This window comes from Leptodactylus fuscus, chromosome 11 (assembly GCF_031893055.1).
Source record: "Leptodactylus fuscus isolate aLepFus1 chromosome 11, aLepFus1.hap2, whole genome shotgun sequence".
Classification (NCBI taxonomy): Eukaryota; Metazoa; Chordata; class Amphibia; order Anura; family Leptodactylidae; genus Leptodactylus; species Leptodactylus fuscus.
The window spans coordinates 12,799,989-12,823,433 of record NC_134275.1 but is presented as its reverse complement, the minus strand read 5'-3'; the positions used below and the strand labels follow the sequence as shown (position 1 = coordinate 12,823,433).

At 49.8% G+C, this 23,445-nt stretch overlaps 1 protein-coding gene across 7 annotated transcripts in view; it reads right to left on the bottom strand.

The window, feature by feature from the left end:
- DAB2IP (DAB2 interacting protein) overlaps positions 1-23,445 on the bottom strand; it is a 108,587-nt gene that overhangs the window by 27,649 nt on the left and 57,493 nt on the right. For all 7 annotated transcript variants that reach the window (XM_075260695.1, XM_075260697.1, XM_075260699.1 and 4 more), the window contains 5 exons: positions 22,885-23,038; positions 22,054-22,152; positions 21,113-21,667; positions 1,626-1,770; positions 1,390-1,534 (listed from right to left, as the gene is read on the bottom strand). In XM_075260695.1, the coding sequence (XP_075116796.1) occupies positions 1,390-1,534; positions 1,626-1,770; positions 21,113-21,667; positions 22,054-22,152; positions 22,885-23,028 (1,088 nt within the window). In that variant the 5' untranslated portion in view covers positions 23,029-23,038. The remainder of the gene's footprint in view (positions 1-1,389; positions 1,535-1,625; positions 1,771-21,112; positions 21,668-22,053; positions 22,153-22,884; positions 23,039-23,445) is intronic.

Sequence of the window (23,445 nt, the reverse complement as noted above, 5' to 3'; positions counted from 1 at the left end):
TAATAGGAAGAGGCCGATACCTGGGGTACGTAATAGGGAGAGGCCGATACCTGGGGTACGTAATAGGGAGAGAGACGATACCTGGGGTATGTAATAGGAAGAGGCCGATACCTGGGGTATGTAATAGGAAGAGGGGTGATACCTGGGGTATGTAATAGGGAGAGGCCAATACCTGGGGTATGTAATAGGAAGAGGGGCGATAACACCCCAGGGTAACACAATGTAGACCGTTCAAAACTGGCCCCAAGCCTTAAATAAAAAGTAAGAGCTTTCCTGGGAATCGCAGGCTATTACAAACTTTGCTACTATTGCAGCCCCACTGATAGACCTGACTAAGGGACTAATCATGTCCTGGTCACATGGAGTGAAGAGGCCGAGGGGACATCCAGGAGGTGAGGTCAGGCCTCTGTAAACAGCCGGTTTTGGTCCCACCTGACTTTACCATAGAGTTTGCGGTTCAGACTGACCCCTCTGATGTAGGGTTAGGGGCAATGCTGTCCCAAATGGTGGGGGGTGAAGAGCCCCCAGGCACCGACCTGAATAGGAAGCTTACACCCCCGGAGAGACATTATAGTATTGTGGGGAGGGAGTGCTCAGCCATAATTGGGCCCAGGAATCCCTAAGGTACAACCTCCTGGGCCCACACTATAAGCCGGTCACTGATCACTCCCCTCTAACATGGAGGAGCCGCACTAAGGAGAGGAACGCCGGAGTCACCAGGAGGTCTCTGACCCTGAGGAACACAAGGCAAGGCAAGCTGCGGGGGAATGCCGATGACCCCATTGTATGTAGGCCAAAAGTGTCTGCCCCGACAGGTCCGAACAAAGGGGGGATGTGAGGAGGTGACAGGCAGAGTGCTGGAGTCCTGGTATATCTCCCCCAGGTCTCTGACCTTATGTGTGGTCCAGGGCAGGTCTGAATTAGGTCTCAGCCCCAGGTGTGGGTCATATGCTCAATACTGGGCCATAAGGGGCTGCAGAGCCTGTTCCAGGGTCTGTCCTGACACTGAGGGCCTCGTGTACAGTGTTGTTATGGTTGATTGGTGTGGCTGGTAGTAAGTACCACGTACAGTTAGTACTTTCTGCCTAGTTAGTGCTCAGACGAGCAGGATTTTGGTTTGACATTGTTTTGCCTGAAGTTCAGGCTGGATTTTACTTTGCTCATTTTGTGCCTGACGTGAAGGTTTATTTATTATGCTGCACATTTTGTGTCCCTGTGTCTGACCGGTGGGGTCTGCACCACTGCTGCTACCGAGCTACCTCCCCCTCACTATATACAATATGGTCACATCCAGAGCTGCAATCCTAATTCTGCTCTTACAGCAGTCACATCCAGAGCTGTACTACCCTCAGACCGGTCATGGTCTGCCCCATACATTTGTGTACTGACCAGTAGGAGTTGATGATTTTGCAGAAGGCCAGCTCGCAGCACATTTTGAGGTTCCCCTGGTGCTCAGGGAGGTCGGAGGTCGAGCACTTGTTGGGGTCCACCTCGCAGTTCTCATCAGATTCATACAGAGCTTTGATGAATTCACCTGCAGGAAACACAGACTGAGGTCACTACAGCGTCAGCCAATATATGAGGGGAGACCCCTAGGAGTGCAGTCAGGCTCCCCGAAGTGTTACCTAGAGCGTCCTGGAGATACTTCTGCCCCACCAGCTTCAGGTATTCCTCAATGGCTTTGGTAGCCAAAGTGTTCTCCCGAAATATCAGGTGCTCGTTGTCTCCACATCGATCTACTTCAGACATCATCAAGTCAGTCAGGAAATCCTGGAGAGAAGAGACATCACAATGTCAGCAACCGAGAGCACCCTGCCGCCTGCACCTACCGAGAGCGCCCTGCCACCTGCACCTACCAAGAGCGCCCTGCCGCCTGCACCTACCAAGAGCGCCCTGCCGCCTGCACCTACCGAGAGTGCCCTGCCGCCTTCCCCTACTGTGGGGATTACTAATATCACTGAGAATACAGCATATATACACACACATATATATTTATATTATTTATTTATATACTAGAGATCAGCGGTGACATCACTGAGAATACAGCCTATCCATATACTAGAAATCAGCAGTGAAATCACTGAGAATACAACCTATGTATATACTAGAGATCAGCGGTGCCACCACTGAGAATACAGCCTATATATATACTAGAGATCAGCGGTGACATCACTGAGAATACAGCCTATCCATATACTAGAAATCAGCAGTGAAATCACTGAGAATACAACCTATGTATATATACTAGAGATCAGCGGTGCCACCACTGAGAATACAGCCTATCCATATACTAGAGATCAACGGTGACATCACTGAGAATACAGCCTATGTATATACTAGAGATCAGCGGTGACATCACTGAGAATACAGCCTATATATATATATATACTAGAAATCAGCGGTGACATCACTGAGAATACAGCCTATCCCTATACTCGAGATCAGCAGTGATATCACTGAGAATACAGCCTATATATATGTGGAGACCTCAACGCAAGGACAGGCACAGAGATAGACTACCTGCCCCCTGACGACAACCCACACACCCACAGTAGTGAGATCCACCACCCAGAACCCACACTGACAAGAAGAAGCAGCCAAGACAGAATTGTCAACCAGAGCGGGAGACAACTGCTGAACATGTGCCGAAGCTTAGGTCTATACATAATGAACGGATGTATCAGAGGCGACTCCATGGGATGTTTCACACTAATCTCCCAAGTGGACAACAGCGTGGTGGACTATGCCATTACAGACGCAGACCTGTCAGACATTGAAGACTTCACAATCGCACCTGACTCCCATCTATCAGACCACAACCAGATCCTACTATACATGAGAACCATGAACAAAACACCCACACATGAGCCCCAACAGTCCGAACTCTACAACCTACCAAGACATTTCAAATGGGCCAACCACCAGGCCATAGAATATACCAACGCAACCAACCGACCCGAAATCAAGACACTGCTCACAAACTTCCATACAAACACCTAGCATCCAGACCTACAGGGAGTCACCAGAGCTGTGAAGGATCTCAAGTACATCCTACAGACCACAGCAGAACTAGCAGGCCTGAAATGAACCAAACCCATAAGACAAACCAACAAACAGTCCCACAAATGGTTCGACAGCAACTGCAGAGCATTACGCGGTACCCTAAGAACAGCCTCCAACCAAAAACACAGGGACCCCAACAACAAGGAGGTGAGGGAAGCCTACAACAATCTATGCAAGCGATACAAAGGCACCCTCAGAGAGAAGAAACAGAGATACCTCTCCCACAAAATAGAGCAACTAGAGGACTCCCTCCAGGACAGCTCATTCTGGGAGACCTGGCACCACATGGGCACAAAGCCCAAGAAAAACTCCCTCCACATCCAAAATGGCAATATCTGGCTCAACTACTTCAGAGGTCTCTACAAAAACATCCCTGAAGAAGACCTAACCCCAGAACAGCAAGAGATAATCACCAAACTGAGGGACATGGAGACATGGGACATGGACATGGGACATCAAAGACTTCCAGAACCCTCTGGACTCACCAATCACCATAAAAGACATACAGGAAAGAATTGCCCTGCTGAAAGGCAAAAAGGCCAGCGGCCCTGATGGCATCCTACCAGAGATGATCAAATACAGCCCTCCAGCAATACACGCGGCACTGGCAAAGCTATTCACCCTCGTGCTCAATGCAGGACACTTCCCTGAAGACTGGAACAAAGGCTTCATAACCCCCATCTACAAGAATGGGGACCAATATGACCCCAACAACTACAGAGGGATCTGCGTCAGCAGCACGCTGGGGAAACTGTTCAACAGCATCATCAATAACAGAATCCTCACCTTCCTCACACAACACGGGGTCCTCAGCAAGAGCCAAGCAGGGTTCATGCCAAACCACCGCACCACAGACCATATCTACACCCTGCACAGCCTCATCAAGATGCACGTCCACAACACCAGAAGAGGCAAGATATTCGCCTGCTTCGTGGACTTTAAGAAGGCGTTCGACTCAGTATGGCACCCAGGCCTGCTCCTAAAACTCCTAGAGAGTGGAATAGGAGGAAGAACGTACGACGTCATCAAGAGCTCCTACACCGGAAACCAGTGCAGTGTGAAGGTGAATGGGAAAAGGACAGCATACTTCCAACAGGCCCGAGGGGTCAGACAAGGCTGTAGCCTGAGCCCAACGCTCTTCAACATCTACATCAATGAACTGGCTATAGCCCTGGAGGCCTCACCAACCCCAGGCCTCACCCTGAACGACCGGGAGGTGAAGTTCCTGCTATACGCCGATGACCTCCTACTCCTGGCCCCCACCGAGAAAGCCCTCCAAGAAAGCCTGTCAGTGCTGAGAAAATTCAGCACCACATGGGCCCTACCCATCAACCAGAAGAAGACCAAAGTCATGGTATTTCAGAAGAAGGGCCACAACAAAAGTCCCCACCCCAAAATTCACACTGAACGGCTCCACACTGGAGAAAACCAACAGCTACACCTACCTGGGGCTGGAGCTCAGCCAATCAGGAAGCTTCAAAGCAGCAATAGAAACCCTGAAAGCAAAAGCCTGCAGAACCTTCTACGCCATCAGAAGACAACTGTACCACCTCAAACCACCGGTGAGGGTCTGGCTGAAGATATTTGACGCAGTCATCGCCCCGATCCTTCTCTATGGCAATGAGGTTTGGGGCCCAGCCACCTACCCAGACCAGCCAAAATGGGACTCTAGCCCAACAGAGACCTTCCACCTGGAGTTCTGCAAATACCTCCTCCATGTCCATCGCAACGCCTCCAACATGGCCTGCAGGGCAGAGCTAGGCAGGCTCCCCCTATGGCTCACCATACAGAAGAGGGCGCTAGCTTTCCAGGCTTACATCCAGGAGAGCAACCCCGTCTCCTACCACCACCAAGCATGGCTAAGCCACAGAAACCTGAGAAAACGTAACACCCTCAACCAAACAGCCAACCACCAAACCAAAAACACCAACAGATGATAACCAAGGATAAAATAAAGGCGACGACAGAGGCAAACAGAGAGCGGTACATCGAGGAATGGAGAAACGAAATAAATAACTCCAAGAAACTCACCATGTACCAATCCCTACAAAGGGACTACACCATGGCCACCTACCTGGAGAGAATACCCCACCCCAAACACAGACAGACCCTGAGCCGGTACAGACTGAGCGCCCACAACCTAGAGATAGAGACGGGGCGATACAGGCAGACGTACAAGCCACGGGAGAACAGACTGTGCCAACACTGCGACCAGGGGGACCTAGAAGACGAGACCCACTTCCTGCTACACTGCACCAAAGACTCAGCTGTGAGGGCCGTCTACTACCAAAGACTCTCTGCCCACATCCCAGACTTCATATCTGCAGATGAGAAGAGGAAACTCTACATCCTACTGGGAGAAGAAGAGGCCACTGTGGAGATCGCTGCCCAATACGTGTCCAGCTGTCACCAAATAAGAGGAAGATGAGACACATGGACTATCAAACCACCCATTCCCCATGGACTATTAAACCCCCCTAACCCCTCCCCCCATCACCTGTCTACCCCATACCCACCGACACCCACACGCCCCAAACAAGAACGAGGAGACCCTAAAGACACTCAAACCCCCAACCCACGAACCCCGTACCCATCCCCCTCCACCACCCCCAACCTTCTTTCTGCTTTGGCAACACCAAATGTTTTATTCTTTGGTAATGCTAATAAAGCTCATTTGTATCTTGTATATACCGGTATATACTAGAGATCGGCGGTGACATCACTGAGAATACAGCCTATGTATATACTAGAGATCAGCGGTGAAATGTGTTTTTCTAGGGCATTGTTTGTCTGCTGGCATTTGGTCTCCAGATTGGGGCAAACATGGATGAATGCCGCTGTTCTCTGATGACCTTCTCCTGCTGATGGCTTTGTATCACTGCAGGTATCGGGGGGGGGGGGGGGGGGGGGGGGATATTTAGGACACTGTTCCCACACCCAGACGAGGATTTTGCCACAGTTTACAGTTTTTGGTGTGACCACTGATTATTAACCCTTTTCTTCACTTATTTCATTGCATTTTAGGTTTGGGGGGCAGAAGAGCAGGTAGAAAAGGTCGGGCCGCACGGCTGTCATGTGAACAGGGCCCTACAAGGCAGACTATACCCATGGACATTACAGACAGGACACAGAAGATAAACCTCACTGAAGAGCCAAAAACCTGCACCCAGGACAGTGCTGGGGCCAAGGAGCACTTCCCCCCCGCCTGCGCGGACCCCCAATACTATACAATGGAACACTCTATGGGACAATGACCCCAAAAATAGCCCAAACACAATTGCGAGATTTATACAACACTAGCTTTTACCCGCAACTTCGTCCGCGGAACCCTGACCCCCTGCGGGACCTACCTGGAGTGGTGCGCAGGCTTGTTCCTTTGCCTTGTGTCTGCAGCAGGCCCTTCCTACACCTGTGGGTCCATGGACCCTCGGGGACCACCCTGCGGCCCGTTGGAACTGTTTACCTCCTCTCCCTCCTGGCGCCCGCCACCCCCCTTTCTCCCTACACGCTTCCCCATGTGGTCACTCCTTCCTCATGCCCCTTTGCCCTCCAGGAACATGCCTCCCTTCCCCCCCTAACCCCATGCCCCCTTCTCCGGTGTTACCTACTCTGTGCCCCTTTTTTCCCCCTACCCCATGCCCCCTTCCCCCGTCTTACCTATCCCGTCCCCCCCCACCCTGCGGCCCGCTGGAACTCTTTACCTCCTCTCCCTCCTGGCTCCCGCCACCCCATTTGTCCCTACCTGCTTCCCCATGTGGTCACTCCTTCCTCCTACCCCATGCCCCTTTTCCCCCCCACCAGACCCTGCTGACCAAGTGTCCCCTTTCCCCCTACCAACTTGTGGCCCCGTCCTCAGCACAGCCTGAGCTTCCCGTGCACCGATGTTCCGACTTGTAGTGTCCAGAGACGGCAGATGCTGCGGGACAGCTGGCCGAATCGGCGTTCCAGTGCGCGGCACAGGCGACCCCCTGTCCGGCCGCGGCAGAGTACTGCGGTCCCGTGGTGAGGCCACACAGGTGGGGCAGCATATGGACTTGTCGCTGGCCCAGAGTAGAGGCCCTTGTGCAGGACGCTCTGGACCTCAGAGACGCGTGGTGTGGATGATAACTCCGCCCACATAGACAAGCAGCACCCAATGAGGTGAGCTGCTGAAAGGCCTGCGATGACGTCATCCCAGGTCCTGCAGTGAATTGAACCGTGAGAAGCACTGGGCATGGGAGTGAATTGCGGTGGTGTACGGGAATTCCATGTAGCCTATCGTTCAATCCGGGACCCAAGGTATGTATGTGCGCATTTTCAGACAAATCCGTTCGCCCGTGTAGGTGTGATTGAGGAACAAACATCCAAATACACATACTTTCACCTTTATAATATTAGTAGGATGACCACAATGTCAGACACTCCCCAAAATGGCGTCAATAAAAACCGCACCTTGTGTCACAAAAACAGACGCCATACACGGCCACGTAGGCGGTGCCACAAGAGGGAGACTACAATCTGTCACAACAAAAACCCCATCAACTGGTACCGTGGCAAGGAAAGAACGTACAGAGTGGACACAACTAGACATAGCTAGCTCCCAGCATCGTTGTCCACGTGGCCAGCTCCCAGCATCGGTGTCCACGTGGCCAGCTCCCAGCATCGGTGTCCACGTGGCCAGCTCCAAGCATCGATGTCCACGTGGCCAGCTCCCAGCATCGGTGTCCACGTGGCCAGCTCCCAGCATCGGTGTCCACGTGGCCAACTCCCAGCATCGGTGTCCCCCTGACCAGCTCCCAGCATCGGTGTCCACCTGGTCAGCTCCCAGCATCGGTGTCCACCTGGCCAGCTCCCAGCATCAGTGTCCACATGGCCAGCTCCCAGCATCAGTGTCCCCCTTCATCCTCCATAAGAGCAGTATTTAGTTTTAGGCCCACCGGCTGAAAATTGCAGTGTTATACAGTATATGCAAAGTGGATGGGATTCATGCGAATCCCATGTCCACTTCGCGGGAAAAACAACAGTGCGGACACACTGCGATCTCCAAAACTGGTGCGGTTTTGGAAATCGCAGCATGTCAATTATATCTACGGAAACTCCGGCAACTTTCCCGTAGATATAATGGTAACAGAAAGTCAGCGGAGGAAAACTCCATGAACTTTCTGTTCAAAGCGCTGCGGGAAGAACCACGATGCGTTCCCACTGCGGTTGTCCCAGCGCTGCGTTTCCGTCCCGTGGGGCCTTAGCCTTACTCTTCTGGAAAAAATGTAGTTTGACCAAAGACCTTCAGGTCTAATTCTATTGTACACTTATGTTATTATCACATACAGATTAGGAGTAACTCGTCCTGGTCTATGACATCACTGTATGACATCACAGATCACTGCACTGAGGAGGAGGGGAGGATTCCTGGGTCTATGACATCACTGTATGACATCACAGATCACTGCACTGAGGAGGAGGGGAGGATTCCTGGGTCTATGACATCACTGTATGACATCATAGATCATGCTGCACTGAGGAGGGGAGGATTCCTAGGTCTATTACATCACTGTATGACATCACAGATCACTCCGCACTGAGGAGGATTCCTGGTCTATGACATCACTGTATGATATCATAGATCACTGTACTGGGGATGAGGGGAGGATTTCTGGGTCTATGACATCACTGTACGACATCATAGATCACGCTGCACTGAGGAGGAGGAGGGGAGGATTCCTGGGCCTATGACATCACAGATCACTCTGCACTGCGGATCACCCAGACTAACAATGTTTCCCCATTTTCTGGGACGAATGACATTCCACAAAGAGCATCAGTAATAAAGGAGGGGGCTGGGGCGGCCCCCGGGGTGCAGGGAAAGACTTATTGGGTTTCTTTTTATTGGGAAATCTCCAGAGAACATTTGGGCAGGACGGGATTTATACAGGATCAGCAACAGATCCCCAAAAGGGCCGCACAGTGCGGAGAGTGTCCGGGACCTCTGTAACCCTTCATATGCCAGCCTCCAAAAAAACTGCAACTACAAGCCCGCTCAACATTCAATAGCAACTGATGTAGAGTGTCAGCTCCTGGGGACAGGTCAGATGACACAAGATGTATATTGTGTCATGGGATATACAGCCCCCCTTTCTATAGAGTACATATACACACCTCTTTGTGGTAATCCAACAACAGGATCCAACAACAGGACTTGCCATCAAGTCAAAAAGATATTCAATCGTAAGACAGACATGAGGGAGTCAAGAAACCAGATATAGGGAAAGGTCCTGGAGCCACAGAAGATATCAGGCGTGTATATAGGGAAAGGTCCTGGAGCCATGGAAGATACCAGGCGTGTATATAGGGAAAGGTCCTGGAGCCACAGAAGATACCAGGTGTGTATATAGGGAAAGGTCCTGGAGCCAAAGATGATACCAGGCGTATATATATATAGGGAAAGGTCCTGGAGCCACAGAAGATACCAGGCGTGTGTATATAGGGAAAGGTCCTGGAGCCACAGAAGATACCAGGCGTGTATATAGGGAAAGGTCCTGGAGCCACAGAAGATACCAGGCGTGTATATAGGGAAAGGTCCTGGAGCCACAGAAGATACCAGGCGTGTATATAGGGAAAGGTCCTGGAGCCACAGAAGATACCAGATGTGTATATAGGGAAAGGTCCTGGAGCCACAGAAGATACCAGGTGTGTATATAGGGAAAGGTCCTGGAGCCACGGAAAATACCAGGCGTGTATATAGGGAAAGGTCCTGGAGCCACAGAAGATACCAGGTGTGTATATAGGGAAAGGTCCTGGAGCCAGGAAAGATACCAGGTGTGTATATAGGGAAAGGTCCTGGAGCCACAGAAGATACTAGGTGTGTATATAGGGAAAGGTCCTGGAGCCACAGAAGATACCAGGTGTGTATATAGGGAAAGGTCCGGGAGCCACAGAAGATACCAGGTGTGTATATAGGGAAAGGTCCTGGAGCCACAGAAGATACCAGGCGTGTGTATATATAGGGAAAGGTCCTGGAGCCACAGAAGATACCAGGCGTGTATATAGGGAAAGGTCCTGGAGCCACAGAAGATATCAGGCGTGTATATAGGGAAAGGTCCTGGAGCCATGGAAGATACCAGGCGTGTATATAGGGAAAGGTCCTGGAGCCACAGAAGATACCAGGTGTGTATATAGGGAAAGGTCCTGGAGCCAAAGAAGATACCAGGCGTGTATATAGGGAAAGGTCCTGGAGCCACAGAAGATACCAGGTGTGTATATAGGGAAAGGTCCTGGAGCCAAAGAAGATACCAGGCGTATATATATATATATATATATATAGGGAAAGGTCCTGGAGCCACAGAAGATACCAGGCGTGTGTATATAGGGAAAGGTCCTGGAGCCACAGAAGATACCAGGCGTGTATATAGGGAAAGGTCCTGGAGCCACAGAAGATACTAGGTGTGTATATAGGGAAAGGTCCTGGAGCCACAGAAGATACCAGGTGTGTATATAGGGAAAGGTCCGGGAGCCACAGAAGATACCAGGTGTGTATATAGGGAAAGGTCCTGGAGCCACAGAAGATACCAGGTGTGTATATAGGGAAAGGTCCTGGAGCCAGGAAAGATACCAGGTGTGTATATAGGGAAAGGTCCTGGAGCCACAAAAGATACTAGGTGTGTATATAGGGAAAGGCCCTGGAGCCACAGAAGATACCAGGTGTGTATATAGGGAAAGGTCCGGGAGCCACAGAAGATACCAGGTGTGTATATAGGGAAAGGTCCTGGAGCCACAGAAGATACCAGGCGTGTGTATATATAGGGAAAGGCCCTGGAGCCACAGAAGATACCAGGTGTGTATATAGGGAAAGGTCCGGGAGCCACAGAAGATACCAGGTGTGTATATAGGGAAAGGTCCTGGAGCCACAGAAGATACCAGGCGTGTGTATATATAGGGAAAGGTCCTGGAGCCACAGAAGATACCAGGCGTGTATATAGGGAAAGGTCCTGGAGCCACGGAAGATACCAGGCGTTTATATAGGGAAAGGTCCGGGAGCCACAGAAGATACCAGGTGTGTATATAGGGAAAGGTCCTGGAGCCACAGAAGATACCAGGCGTGTGTATATATAGGGAAAGGTCCTGGAGCCACAGAAGATACCAGGCGTGTATATAGGGAAAGGTCCTGGAGCCACGGAAGATACCAGGCGTTTATATAGGGAAAGGTCCTGGAGCCACAGAAGATACCAGGTGTGTATATAGGGAAAGGTCCTGGAGCCACAGAAGATACCAGGTGTGTATATAGGGAAAGGTCCGGGAGCCACAGAAGATTCCAGGTGTGTATATAGGGAAAGGTCCTGGAGCCACAGAAGATACCAGGCGTGTGTATATATAGGGAAAGGTCCTGGAGCCACAGAAGATACCAGGCGTGTATATAGGGAAAGGTCCTGGAGCCACGGAAGATACTAGGCGTTTATATAGGGAAAGGTCCTGGAGCCACAGAAGATACCAGGCGTGTATATAGGGAAAGGTTCGGGAGCCACGGAAGATACCAGGCGTTTATATAGGGAAAGGTCCTGGAGCCACGGAAGATACCAGGCATTTATATAGGGAAAGGTCCTGGAGCCACAGAAGATACCAGGTGTGTATATAGGGAAAGGTCCTGGAGCCACGGAAGATACCAGGCGTTTATATAGGGAAAGGTCCGGGAGCCACAGAAGATTCCAGGTGTGTATATAGGGAAAGGTCCTGGAGCCACAGAAGATACCAGGCGTGTGTATATATAGGGAAAGGTCCTGGAGCCACAGAAGATACCAGGCGTTTATATAGGGAAAGGTCCTGGAGCCACAGAAGATACCAGGTGTGTATATAGGGAAAGGTCCTGGAGCCACAGAAGATACCAGGTGTGTATATAGGGAAAGGTCCGGGAGTCACAGAAGATTCCAGGTGTGTATATAGGGAAAGGTCCTGGAGCCACAGAAGATACCAGGCGTGTGTATATATAGGGAAAGGTCCTGGAGCCACAGAAGATACCAGGCGTGTATATAGGGAAAGGTCCTGGAGCCACGGAAGATACCAGGCGTTTATATAGGGAAAGGTCCTGGAGCCACAGAAGATACCAGGCGTGCATATAGGGAAAGGTCCTGGAGCCACGGAAGATACCAGGCGTTTATATAGGGAAAGGTCCTGGAGCCACGGAAGATACCAGGCATTTATATAGGGAAAGGTCCTGGAGCCACAGAAGATACCAGGTGTGTATATAGGGAAAGGTCCTGGAGCCACGGAAGATACCAGGCGTTTATATAGGGAAAGGTCCAGGAGCCACAGAAGATTCCAGGTGTGTATATAGGGAAAGGTCCTGGAGCCACAGAAGATACCAGGCGTGTGTATATATAGGGAAAGGTCCTGGAGCCACAGAAGATACCAGGCGTGTATATAGGGAAAGGTCCTGGAGCCACAGAAGATACTAGGTGTGTATATAGGGAAAGGTCCTGGAGACACAGAAGATACCAGGTGTGTATATAGGGAAAGGTCCGGGAGCCACAGAAGATACCAGGTGTGTATATAGGGAAAGGTCCTGGAGCCACAGAAGATACCAGGCGTGTGTATATATAGGGAAAGGTCCTGGAGCCACAGAAGATACCAGGCGTGTATATAGGGAAAGGTCCTGGAGCCACGGAAGATACCAGGCGTTTATATAGGGAAAGGTCCTGGAGCCACAGAAGATACCAGGCATGTATATAGGGAAAGGTCCTGGAGCCACGGAAGATACCAGGCGTTTATATAGGGAAAGGTCCTGGAGCCACGGAAGATACCAGGCGTGTATATAGGGAAAGGTCCTGGAGCCACAGAAGATACCAGGTGTGTATATAGGGAAAGGTCCTGGAGCCACGGAAGATACCAGGCGTTTATATAGGGAAAGGTCCTGGAGCCACGGAAGATACCAGGCGTTTATATAGGGAAAGGTCCTGGAGCCACAGAAGATGCCAGGCATTTATATAGGGAAAGATCCTGTAGCCACGGAAATACCAGGTGCACAGAACCAGGACAATCCAATTCACGCTTTTCTTGCCATGATATGCTGAGAGTTGTAGTTCTCCAGTTTGGTGCGGGCGCATGTGACAGATGTTGCAGAGATTATTTAACAACAATTATCGTCTAGGGCAAAAAGCGATAAACCGCCGCCCCCTCACAAATGACCTTCATTGTGCAAATGTAAAACTCAGCAGTCCAGAGAGGCGCATTTTATCATCCATCTTAGATAAGTGTGTGCGCAAGCGGTCATGTGACCAAGCTGTCAATCAAACTTCACACCCGGAGACGCCATCAATATTCTGAAGCTGATGAGCAATGAGGAACAGGGGGAGGCAACGGAAAACTGCAAAACAAGGGGAGGTGAAGGCCAGTGCTCAGGTCCACAGAATTGGGTCACCCCACAGACCCTATGGATTATACTGTAACCCCACAGACATCGGCATCTTCCTCAGGAGCAGTGTGAGTATGACATCATCGGTGCAGACCCCTCCTTACAGAGTGACATCATCTGGTTCCATCAACTCTATTAGCAATAATAATAATACAATGAAGAGACTATCGGAACGTACACGGGGACCTGCGGGCGGACACAGCTCTAATCTATGTGCAGAATTCTAGCTGCAGCTCTGGATATGACTGCAGTAATAAGTGGAGCAGAAGTAAAGCGGAGTCCTCTGAGGTATAGGACTTATATATTGCTAGAAGGTGGAGTTCTCTTTTAAGAGCGGTGATAAGTTGTGACTAGTTTGCAGCTGACAAGGGCGCTGGTAAGATGGCAGCCCCTCCAGCGCTCTGTGCTCCTCCGAGCCGTCACTTTGTGTCACATCACGCCCAGGTGACTGCTTAAATAAACTCACCACGAGGGCGCCGCACGTCTCCATCACAACTGAAAAGTACCCACTGGATAAGGCACTCCAAAAAGAAGCCGCCACCCCCAGGAGTTAACCCCTCACCTGCTGCAGGAGATGAGTGACATGTTACATGAGGAAAATGTTTGGGTTTTTTTATAGTGTTAGCCAGTGGGTATGAAATATAAAAAACAAAAAACTTGCAAGTCTTCAATAGTTGATACCTTTTTTTAATGGCTAACTCATAATGATGACAGAATATAACGTTTCGAAGCTTCTAGGCTTCTTCTTCAGATATATCTAAAAACACTTTCTGAAGGCTGCATATTTATGTACAACTGGACACATAGGGATAGGATATCAGGAGGAGGGGGGGGGGGAGAGAGGCTTATTACTATATACATATAAAAAGTGTGTCCAGTTGTACATAAATATGCAGCCTTCAGAAAGTGTTTTTCGATATATCTGAAGAAGAAGCCTAGAAGCTTCAAAACGTTATATTCTGTCATCATTATGAGTTAGCTATTAAAAAAGGGATCACCTACTGAAGAGTCAAGTTTTTTGTTTTTTTATATTTCATGTTACATGAGGTAATGGTGATCTGTATACACTGACCCACACCATGTATGTGGGGTACCGCAGCTTTATAGCTGAAAGCGGTCCTGAATATTTCATGGGGCAGCCACAATCCCAAAGAGGAAATCCTAGAGCACTGTTCAGATGGAGCCTCCTCGCTGCTTCCCATTGTGTATACCTTGTTTAATAATTCTCTGTGATCCATCAGCATGATGGCGGCTTCATACAGAATCTAAATACAGCTGCAGCAATGTGGGCGCACGGGCCTGGCCATGTTACATCGCATAAATGGGGCTCAGGCCCCCAGCTAGTCACACGTACCAGATATAGAGAGGAGAGGAGACCAGGAGACTACCGGATATAGAGAAGAGAGGAGACCAGGAGTCTACCGGGTGTAAAGAAGAGCCGGGAGGCGTCCCGGATGTAGAGAAAAGAGGAGGCCGGGAGACTACCGGATATAGAGAAGAGAGGAGACCAGGAGACTACCGAATATAGAGAAGAGAGGAGGCCAGGAGATGTACTGGATATAGAGAAGAGAGGAGGCCGGGAGACGTACCGGATATAGAGAAGAGAGGAGGCTGGGAGACGTACTGGATATAGAGAGGAGACTGGGAGACGGACTGGCTATAGAGAAGAGAGGAGACCGGGAGACTACCGGATATAGAGAGGAGACCGGGAGATGGATCGGATATAGAGAAGAGAGGAAACCGTGAGACGTACCAGATGTAGAGAAGAGTCGGGAGACGTACCGGATGTAGAGAAGAGCTGGGAGACGTACCAGATGTAGAGAGGAGACCAGGAGATGGACCGGATATAGAGAAGAGAAGAGACCGGGAGACTACCGGATATAGAGAAGAGAGGAGGCCGGGAGACATACTGGATATAGAGAGGAGACCAGGAGACTACCAGAGATAGAGAGGAGACCAGGAGACGTACCGGATATAGAAAAGAGAGGAGACCAGGAGACGTACCGGATATAGAAAAGAGAGGAGACCGGGAGACGTACCGGATATAGAGAGGAGAGGAGACCAGGAGCCGTACCGGATATAGAGAGGAGAGGAGACCAGGAGCCGTACCAGATATAGAAAAGAGAGGAGACCAGGAGATGTACCGGATATAGAGAGGAGACCAGGAGACTACCAGATATAGATAAGAGACCAGGAGACTACCGGATATAGAGAGGAGACCAGGAGACGTACTGAATATAGAAAAGAGAGGAGACCAGGAGACGTACCGGATATAGAAAAGAGAGGAGACCAGGAGACGTACCGGATATAGAAAAGAGAGGAGACCGGGCGATGTACCGGATATTGAAAAGAGAGGAGACCAGGAGACGTACCAGATATAGAAAAGAGAGGAGACCAGGAGACGTACCGGATATAGAGAGGAGAGGAGACCAGGAGACGTACCGGATATAGAGAGGAGACCAGGAGCCGTACCAGATATAGAAAAGAGAGGAGACCAGGAGACGTACCGGATATAGAGAGAAGACCAGGAGACTACCGGATATAAAGAGGAGACCAGGAGACATACCGGATATAGAGAGGAGACCAGGAGACTACCGTATATAGAGAAGAGAGGAGACCGGGAGACATACCGGATATAGAGAGGAGACTACCAGATATAAAGAGGAGAGGAGACCAGTAGCCGTACCGGATATAGAGAAGAGAGGAGACCGGGATACGTCCGGATATATAGAAGAGTGGAGGCCGGGAGACATACTGGATGTAAAAAAGAGCCGGGAGACGTACCGGATGTAGAGAAGAGAGGAGGCCGGGAGACATACCGGATATAGAGAAGAAGGAGAAACATGAGGGAAGTTCAGGGGATAATATCATGAAAAACGCAGAAATTACTTGAAGTCATTGCACGAGGTGCCTGGCATGGCTCAACGATAGGGTTACGCTCCATGAAGGGGCAGAGGCTTCTACACAGTCACATACAGTTCTGCAGTTGTTCACCCCCACCCCCACCCCCCCTTCAATCCCCGGGGCCCTTCATGTCATTACTCTTCAGTGGGGCAGAGATGAGGATGGGGGGTGTTCAGCGTTCTTCGCTGCCGCCTCTTTGTCATTTTGGCAGAAGTAGGTGAATACACGGCGATAATTATGTGCATATCCTTAGAAGGCGACATTGATGAATCTTCTACTGAATAATTCTTATGGTTGGCAGAGCTTATGTTCAAATATTACATCCTCCCAGTTCATAGAGTTTGTGTGTATATATATATATATATATATATATATATATATATATATATATATATATATATATATATATAGGTAACGGTCTCATATCCTGACTCCACACAGCTCACTGACCCAATCCAACATGGCGGCTCTTAGATCTCTGTCCTGGATAATCTTAAATCAAATTACACTAAGACTAAGGCAATAAAAGAGTCCTCTATAACCTCTAGATAGGACACTATATACAATCTGCTCCTCTATAACCTGTAGATAGGACACTATATACAATCTGTTCTATAACCTCTAGATAGGACACTATATACAATCTGCTCCTCTATAACCTGTAGATAGGACACTATATACAATCTGCTCCTCTATAACCTGTAGATAGGACACTATATACAATCTGCTCCTCTATAACCTGTAGATAGGACACTATATACAATCTGCTCCACTATATCCTGTAGATAGGACACTATATACAATCTGCTCCTCTATAACCTGTAGATAGGACACTATATACAATCTGCTCCTCTATAACCTGTAGATAGGGGGGTGCGATATGGTCGGGGGTGCAGACAGTCACAGATCTGTGGCTGGATCGGAGAATAAGGAGTTGACAATTCTCTCTGGGGTCTACAATCACTGCCCAGAAACCGGCTAAAAAAACAAAACTCAAGAGGATGAAACTTGAATACCTGCAGGGGGCATGAAGGCTACATGACCTGTACCCCATGAGATCAGCAAACAGCAGGGCTCTGACAGATCTCAGATACAAGAGCATTCTATACAAGGTTCAGCTTCAGGACTTGGGACATAGAAGAAAGGTGGAGAACGAAGTAAAGACATAGGTGGCTTGTGGGGTATAACACATGGGGGTACACAGGGGGCACATTCACACTCTGCACCTCAATCTGTGCAATTCTAGCCTGGCAGAAGGTCAAATGGGTGAGGGGCTTATAGTAGGGGCCCCAAAGGACAGGACCCACATAAAGGCGTGGAAGGAAGATGGGCACACACGGTACCCACAGATCACACAAGGGAATTAGGGTCTAAAGCTTAGGCTGTGATGTCATAATCTAACACCACCTTACAGGATGTAGCGTATGACATCACTTCCTGGGACTTGCATTATGACATCACCACTCAGGATTTAGATTATGACACCACAGCTAAGGACTCACCGCCATGTCCACTTATACAGTTCTGCGATAATCCAGAGCTCTGAAGTTCCAACCTCAATCAATAGAATACAGACCAGTGCCGCCTAGTAACATCTGAAAGCCATGTATCTAGTCTTTATACAGGACAGACCAGTGCCGCCCAGTAACATCTGAAAGCCATGTATCTAGTCTTTATACAGGACAGACCAGTGCCACCCAGTAACATCTGACAGCCATGTATCTAGTCCTTATACAGGACAGACCAGTGCCGCCCAGTAACATCTCTGACAGCCATGTATCTAGTCTTTATACAGGACAGACCAGTGCCACCCAGTAACATCTATGACAGCCATGTATCTAGTCTTTATACAGGACAGACCAGTGCCGCCCAGTAACATCTCTGACAGCCATGTATCTAGTCCTTATACAGGACAGACCAGTGCCGCCCAGTAACATCTCTGACAGCCATGTATCTAGTCTTTATACAGGACAGACCAGTGCCACCCAGTAACATCTATGACAGCCATGTATCTAGTCTTTATACAGGACAGACCAGTGCCGCCCAGTAACATCTCTGACAGCCATGTATCTAGTCCTTATACAGGACAGACCAGTGCCGCCCAGTAACATCTCTGACAGCCATGTATCTAGTCTTTATACAGGACAGACCAGTGCCGCCCAGTAACATCTATGACAGCCATGTATCTAGTCTTTATACAGGACAGACCAGTGCCGCCCAGTAACATCTCTGACAGCCATGTATCTAGTCCTTATACAGGACAGACCAGTGCCGCCCAGTAACATCTCTGACAGCCATGTATCTAGTCTTTATACAGGACAGACCAGTGCCGCCCAGTAACATCTATGACAGCCATGTATCTAGTCTTTATACAGGACAGACCAGTGCCGTCCAGTAACATCTGACAGCCATGTATCTAGTCCTTATACAGGACAGACCAGTGCCGTCCAGTAACATCTCTGACAGCCATGTATCTAGTCTTTATACAGGACAGACCAGTGCCGTCCAGTAACATCTCTGACAGCCAAGTATCTAGTCCTTATACAGGACAGACCAGTGCCGCCCAGTAACATCTCTGACAGCCATGTATCTAGTCTTTATACAGGACAGACCAGTGCCGCCCAGTAACATCTCTGACAGCCATGTATCTAGTCCTTATACAGGACAGACCAGTGCCGCCCAGTAACATCTGACAGCCATGTATCTAGTCCTTATACAGGACAGACCAGTGCCGTCCAGTAACATCTCTGACAGCCAAGTATCTAGTCCTTATACAGGACAGACCAGTGCCGCCCAGTAACATCTCTGACAGCCATGTATCTAGTCCTTATACAGGACAGACCAGTGCCGCCCAGTAACATCTCTGACAGTCATGTATCTAGTCTTTATACAGGACAGACCAGTGCCGCCCAGTAACATCTATGACAGCCATGTATCTAGTCCTTATACAGAACAGACCAGTGCCGCCCAGTAACATCTCTGACAGCCATGTATCTAGTCTTTATACAGGACAGACCAGTGCCACCCAGTAACATCTCTGACAGCCATGTATCTAGTCCTTATACAGGACAGACCAGTGCCGCCCAGTAACATCTCTGACAGCCATGTATCTAGTCTTTATACAGGACAGACCAGTGCCGCCCAGTAACATCTGACAGCCATGTATCTAGTCCTTATACAGGACAGACCAGTGCCGCCCAGTAACATCTGACAGCCATGTATCTAGTCCTTATACAGGACAGACCAGTGCCGCCCAGTAACATCTATGACAGCCATGTATCTAGTCCTTATACAGGACAGACCAGTGCCGCCCAGTAACATCTCTGACAGCCATGTATCTAGTCTTTATACAGGACAGACCAGTGCCGCCCAGTAACATCTGACAGCCATGTATCTAGTCCTTATACAGGACAGACCAGTGCCGCCCAGTAACATCTCTGACAGCCATGTATCTAGTCTTTATACAGGACAGACCAGTGCCGCCCAGTAACATCTCTGACAGCCTTGTATCTAGTCCTTATACAGGACAGACCAGTGCCGCCCAGTAACATCTCTGACAGCCATGTATCTAGTCTTTATACAGGACAGACCAGTGCCGCCCAGTAACATCTCTGACAGCCTTGTATCTAGTCCTTATACAGGACAGACCAGTGCCGCCCAGTAACATCTCTGACAGCCTTGTATCTAGTCCTTATACAGGACAGACCAGTGCCGCCCAGTAACATCTGACAGCCATGTATCTAGTCTTTATACAGGACAGACCAATGCCGCCCAGTAACATCTCTGACAGCCATGTATCTAGTCTTTATACAGGACAGACCAGTGCCGTCCAGTAACATCTGACAGCCATGTATCTAGTCTTTATACAGGACAGACCAGTGCCATCCAGTAACATCTGACAGCCATGTATCTAGTCTTTATACAGGACAGACCAGTGCCGCCCAGTAACATCTATGACAGCCATGTATCTAGTCCTTATACAGAACAGACCAGTGCTGCCCAGTAACATCTCTGACAGCCATGTATCTAGTCTTTATACAGGACAGACCAGTGCCGCCCAGTAACATCTCTGACAGCCATGTATCTAGTCTTTATACAGGACAGACCAGTGCCGCCCAGTAACATCTCTGACAGCCATGTATCTAGTCCTTATACAGGACAGACCAGTGCCGCCCAGTAACATCTCTGACAGTCATGTATCTAGTCTTTATACAGGACAGACCAGTGCCGCCCAGTAACATCTGACAGCCATGTATCTAGTCTTTATACAGGACAGACCAGTGCCGTCCAGTAACATCTCTGACAGCCATGTATCTAGTCTTTATACAGGACAGACCAGTGCCGCCCAGTAACATCTCTGACAGCCATGTATCTAGTCTTTATACAGGACAGACCAGTGCCGCCCAGTAACATCTATGACAGCCATGTATCTAGTCCTTATACAGAACAGACCAGTGCTGCCCAGTAACATATGACAGCCATGTATCTAGTCCTTATACAGGACAGACCAATGCCGCCCAGTAACATCTGACAGCCATGTATCTAGTCCTTATACAGGACAGACCAGTGCCGCCCAGTAACATCTCTGACAGCCATGTATCTAGTCTTTATACAGGACAGACCAGTGCCGCCCAGTAACATCTCTGACAGCCTTGTATCTAGTCCTTATACAGGACAGACCAGTGCCGCCCAGTAACATCTCTGACAGTCATCTTTAATCCTTAGAGTGACACATGATTTAAGTGTCTCGGGTGTCATTCTTACCTTAGCCTTTCCGGTGCTCTGTAAGATATGGACAAGAGCGGAAGCCATCTCCTCCTTATTCTTGACGCTCAGGACCCCCTCCAGGCTGGAGCACAGCACCATATAGTTGTTGGTGATGTATTCGGCAAACTCTTTGTAGAGTTCCATTGGCAGAATGTTGATGCTCTGATAGCGGCTCTTCATGCGGATCATAGGGCCGGCAGACTTCCCTTTGCTGGTGTTTGTAGACACTACAGGATACCACTTTTCTACAAACTGCCGGCCCATCACTGCTGCAATAGGGATGTTCACCAGGCCCATGTAGTTATTCTTGTCTTTCTTCTTCTTCTTCTCTGTCTCTTTGTATAAGTGCACTGTGACGCTCTTCAGGGACGGCAGGTTGTTAAACTCAAAGTGCTCGCCCCAGAAGACGTTGTCCGTTTTCAGCTTGCAGGTAGTTCGTGCGTAAAGAACATCGTCCAGAAACAACTCGCACAGATATTTCTTTTTAGCCGGCAGGTCCTTTGCTTCAATAATCCACAACTTCAGCATGTTCTCCATCCGTCGACTGTTATCCTGGAAATGAGATCCGTGGTCAGTGCAGCATTTATAGAGATTTCTGCTCTGAAGCACATATATGGTGGTCTATACAAGCCAAAACATAGGCCCCACCCCAGCACATGCGAGGGGAGGAGACAGAAGGAGGGCTTTCTCTATGAAATACATCCCCCTACCCCTTCATCCCCTTCTAAGCTGCTTAGATACAATTCTTATTCTTACAGATGTTGGGGTGCTTTTGGTTTTTATTACCCCAGCACATTCAACACGGGGCCGTTTTAGCTTATTTTCTGCAATGATCAGCTGACAGGGTGTATGATGGTGACAGAAGGATATAAGTGATGGTAGTCTAAGAGAGAACAGCAGCCAGGGGGGACCCCACACCCCCAGAAAACATTGCATACCTTATTTGGGTGAACAGCGCGACGTAGGTTCTCCATCCATTTATCCCGTTCAGCTGCTGAGCGACACGAGAAACATTTACTGCCGGAAGATGCCGTAACCTGCAAGACACAGAGAGGCTGTCAGTCACCATTACAGGACGCTGATAACAGAGAGTAATAGCCCACCGTATATACCCCACTTATAGTGGGCAGACTCCTACCTAATGCATCTTGCAGATGCTCTGGGACTTTGCTGTATTTCTTGCCCCAGTACTGTGTGATGTACAGCGCTATCACAGCTGTGGGTGCCATATACATAACAGCCGGCTGTGTCAGTATGTGACCTCAGAAGACAATATACTGTACAGCGCTACTACAGCTGGACTATGGGTATGTACAGTGTAACCGCCCAGATGGCGGCAGCGTTCAGCCCTGACTGTCGGCTTCTATCTGGCTGCCTGGTGCGCCGTCACATGATCGCTGACCTGGAACGTTCTGGCTTCTTGTCCCCTCAGATCGGTCAGTGCAGGAGCTCTGCTGACACGTTATCTGCCGCTGCAGCCACATCCCTTTGATCCATTATGACGCTAGTTTCACATATGGGGTATTATATAAGGTAATGCCATCCCAGAATCCTCTGTACAACCCGCACTGCAGGGACGACAGCCTCAGCGACTAGGGTTTGTGAGAATAAGTCATGGTGGGTATCGGGTGTACCCTATCATGTGACTAAGGATTAGGGGAACCTGTCATGTGACCAGGCATGGGAAGGCGCGGTCCAGTGACTAGAAGGTCCTATTCTTACTGCCCTCTACTCTGCTATAGGCCCCGTCACTTCCGGAAGTTACTTACCTCGAAGCAGAAGTCCTGGCCCAGGATGCTGCTGTGGACGGGTTTAATGACCACTTCGTCCTCCATGCTGAGATCAAGAGCTTCGACCGCACTGCTGGGACTAAGCAAAGACTCGTGGGAGCGCGATTCCTTCAATCTCGGCATTAGATGTGACCTGTAGAGAGATGAAAAGGTGTGAGCAGCTGAATCCTGCCTGACCGGCGCCCGTCACCTTTCCCTCCTGCCTGATCGGCGCCCGGCCCCTTTCCCTCCTGCCTCACCGGCGCCCGGCCCCTTTCCCTCCTGCCTGATCGGTGCCCGGCACCTTTCCCTCCTGCCTGACCGGTGCGCGGCCCCTTTCCCTCCTGCCTCACCGGCGCCCGGCCCCTCTCCCTCCTGCCTCACCGGCGCCCGGCCCCTTTCCCTCCTGCCTGACCGGCGCCCGACCCCTTTCCCTCCTGCCTGACCGGCTCCCGGCCCCTTTCCCTCCTGCCTCACCGGCACCCGGCCCCTTTCCCTCCTCCCTCACCGGCGCCTGGCCCCTTTCCCTCCTGCCTCACCGGCACCTTTCCCTCCTGCCTC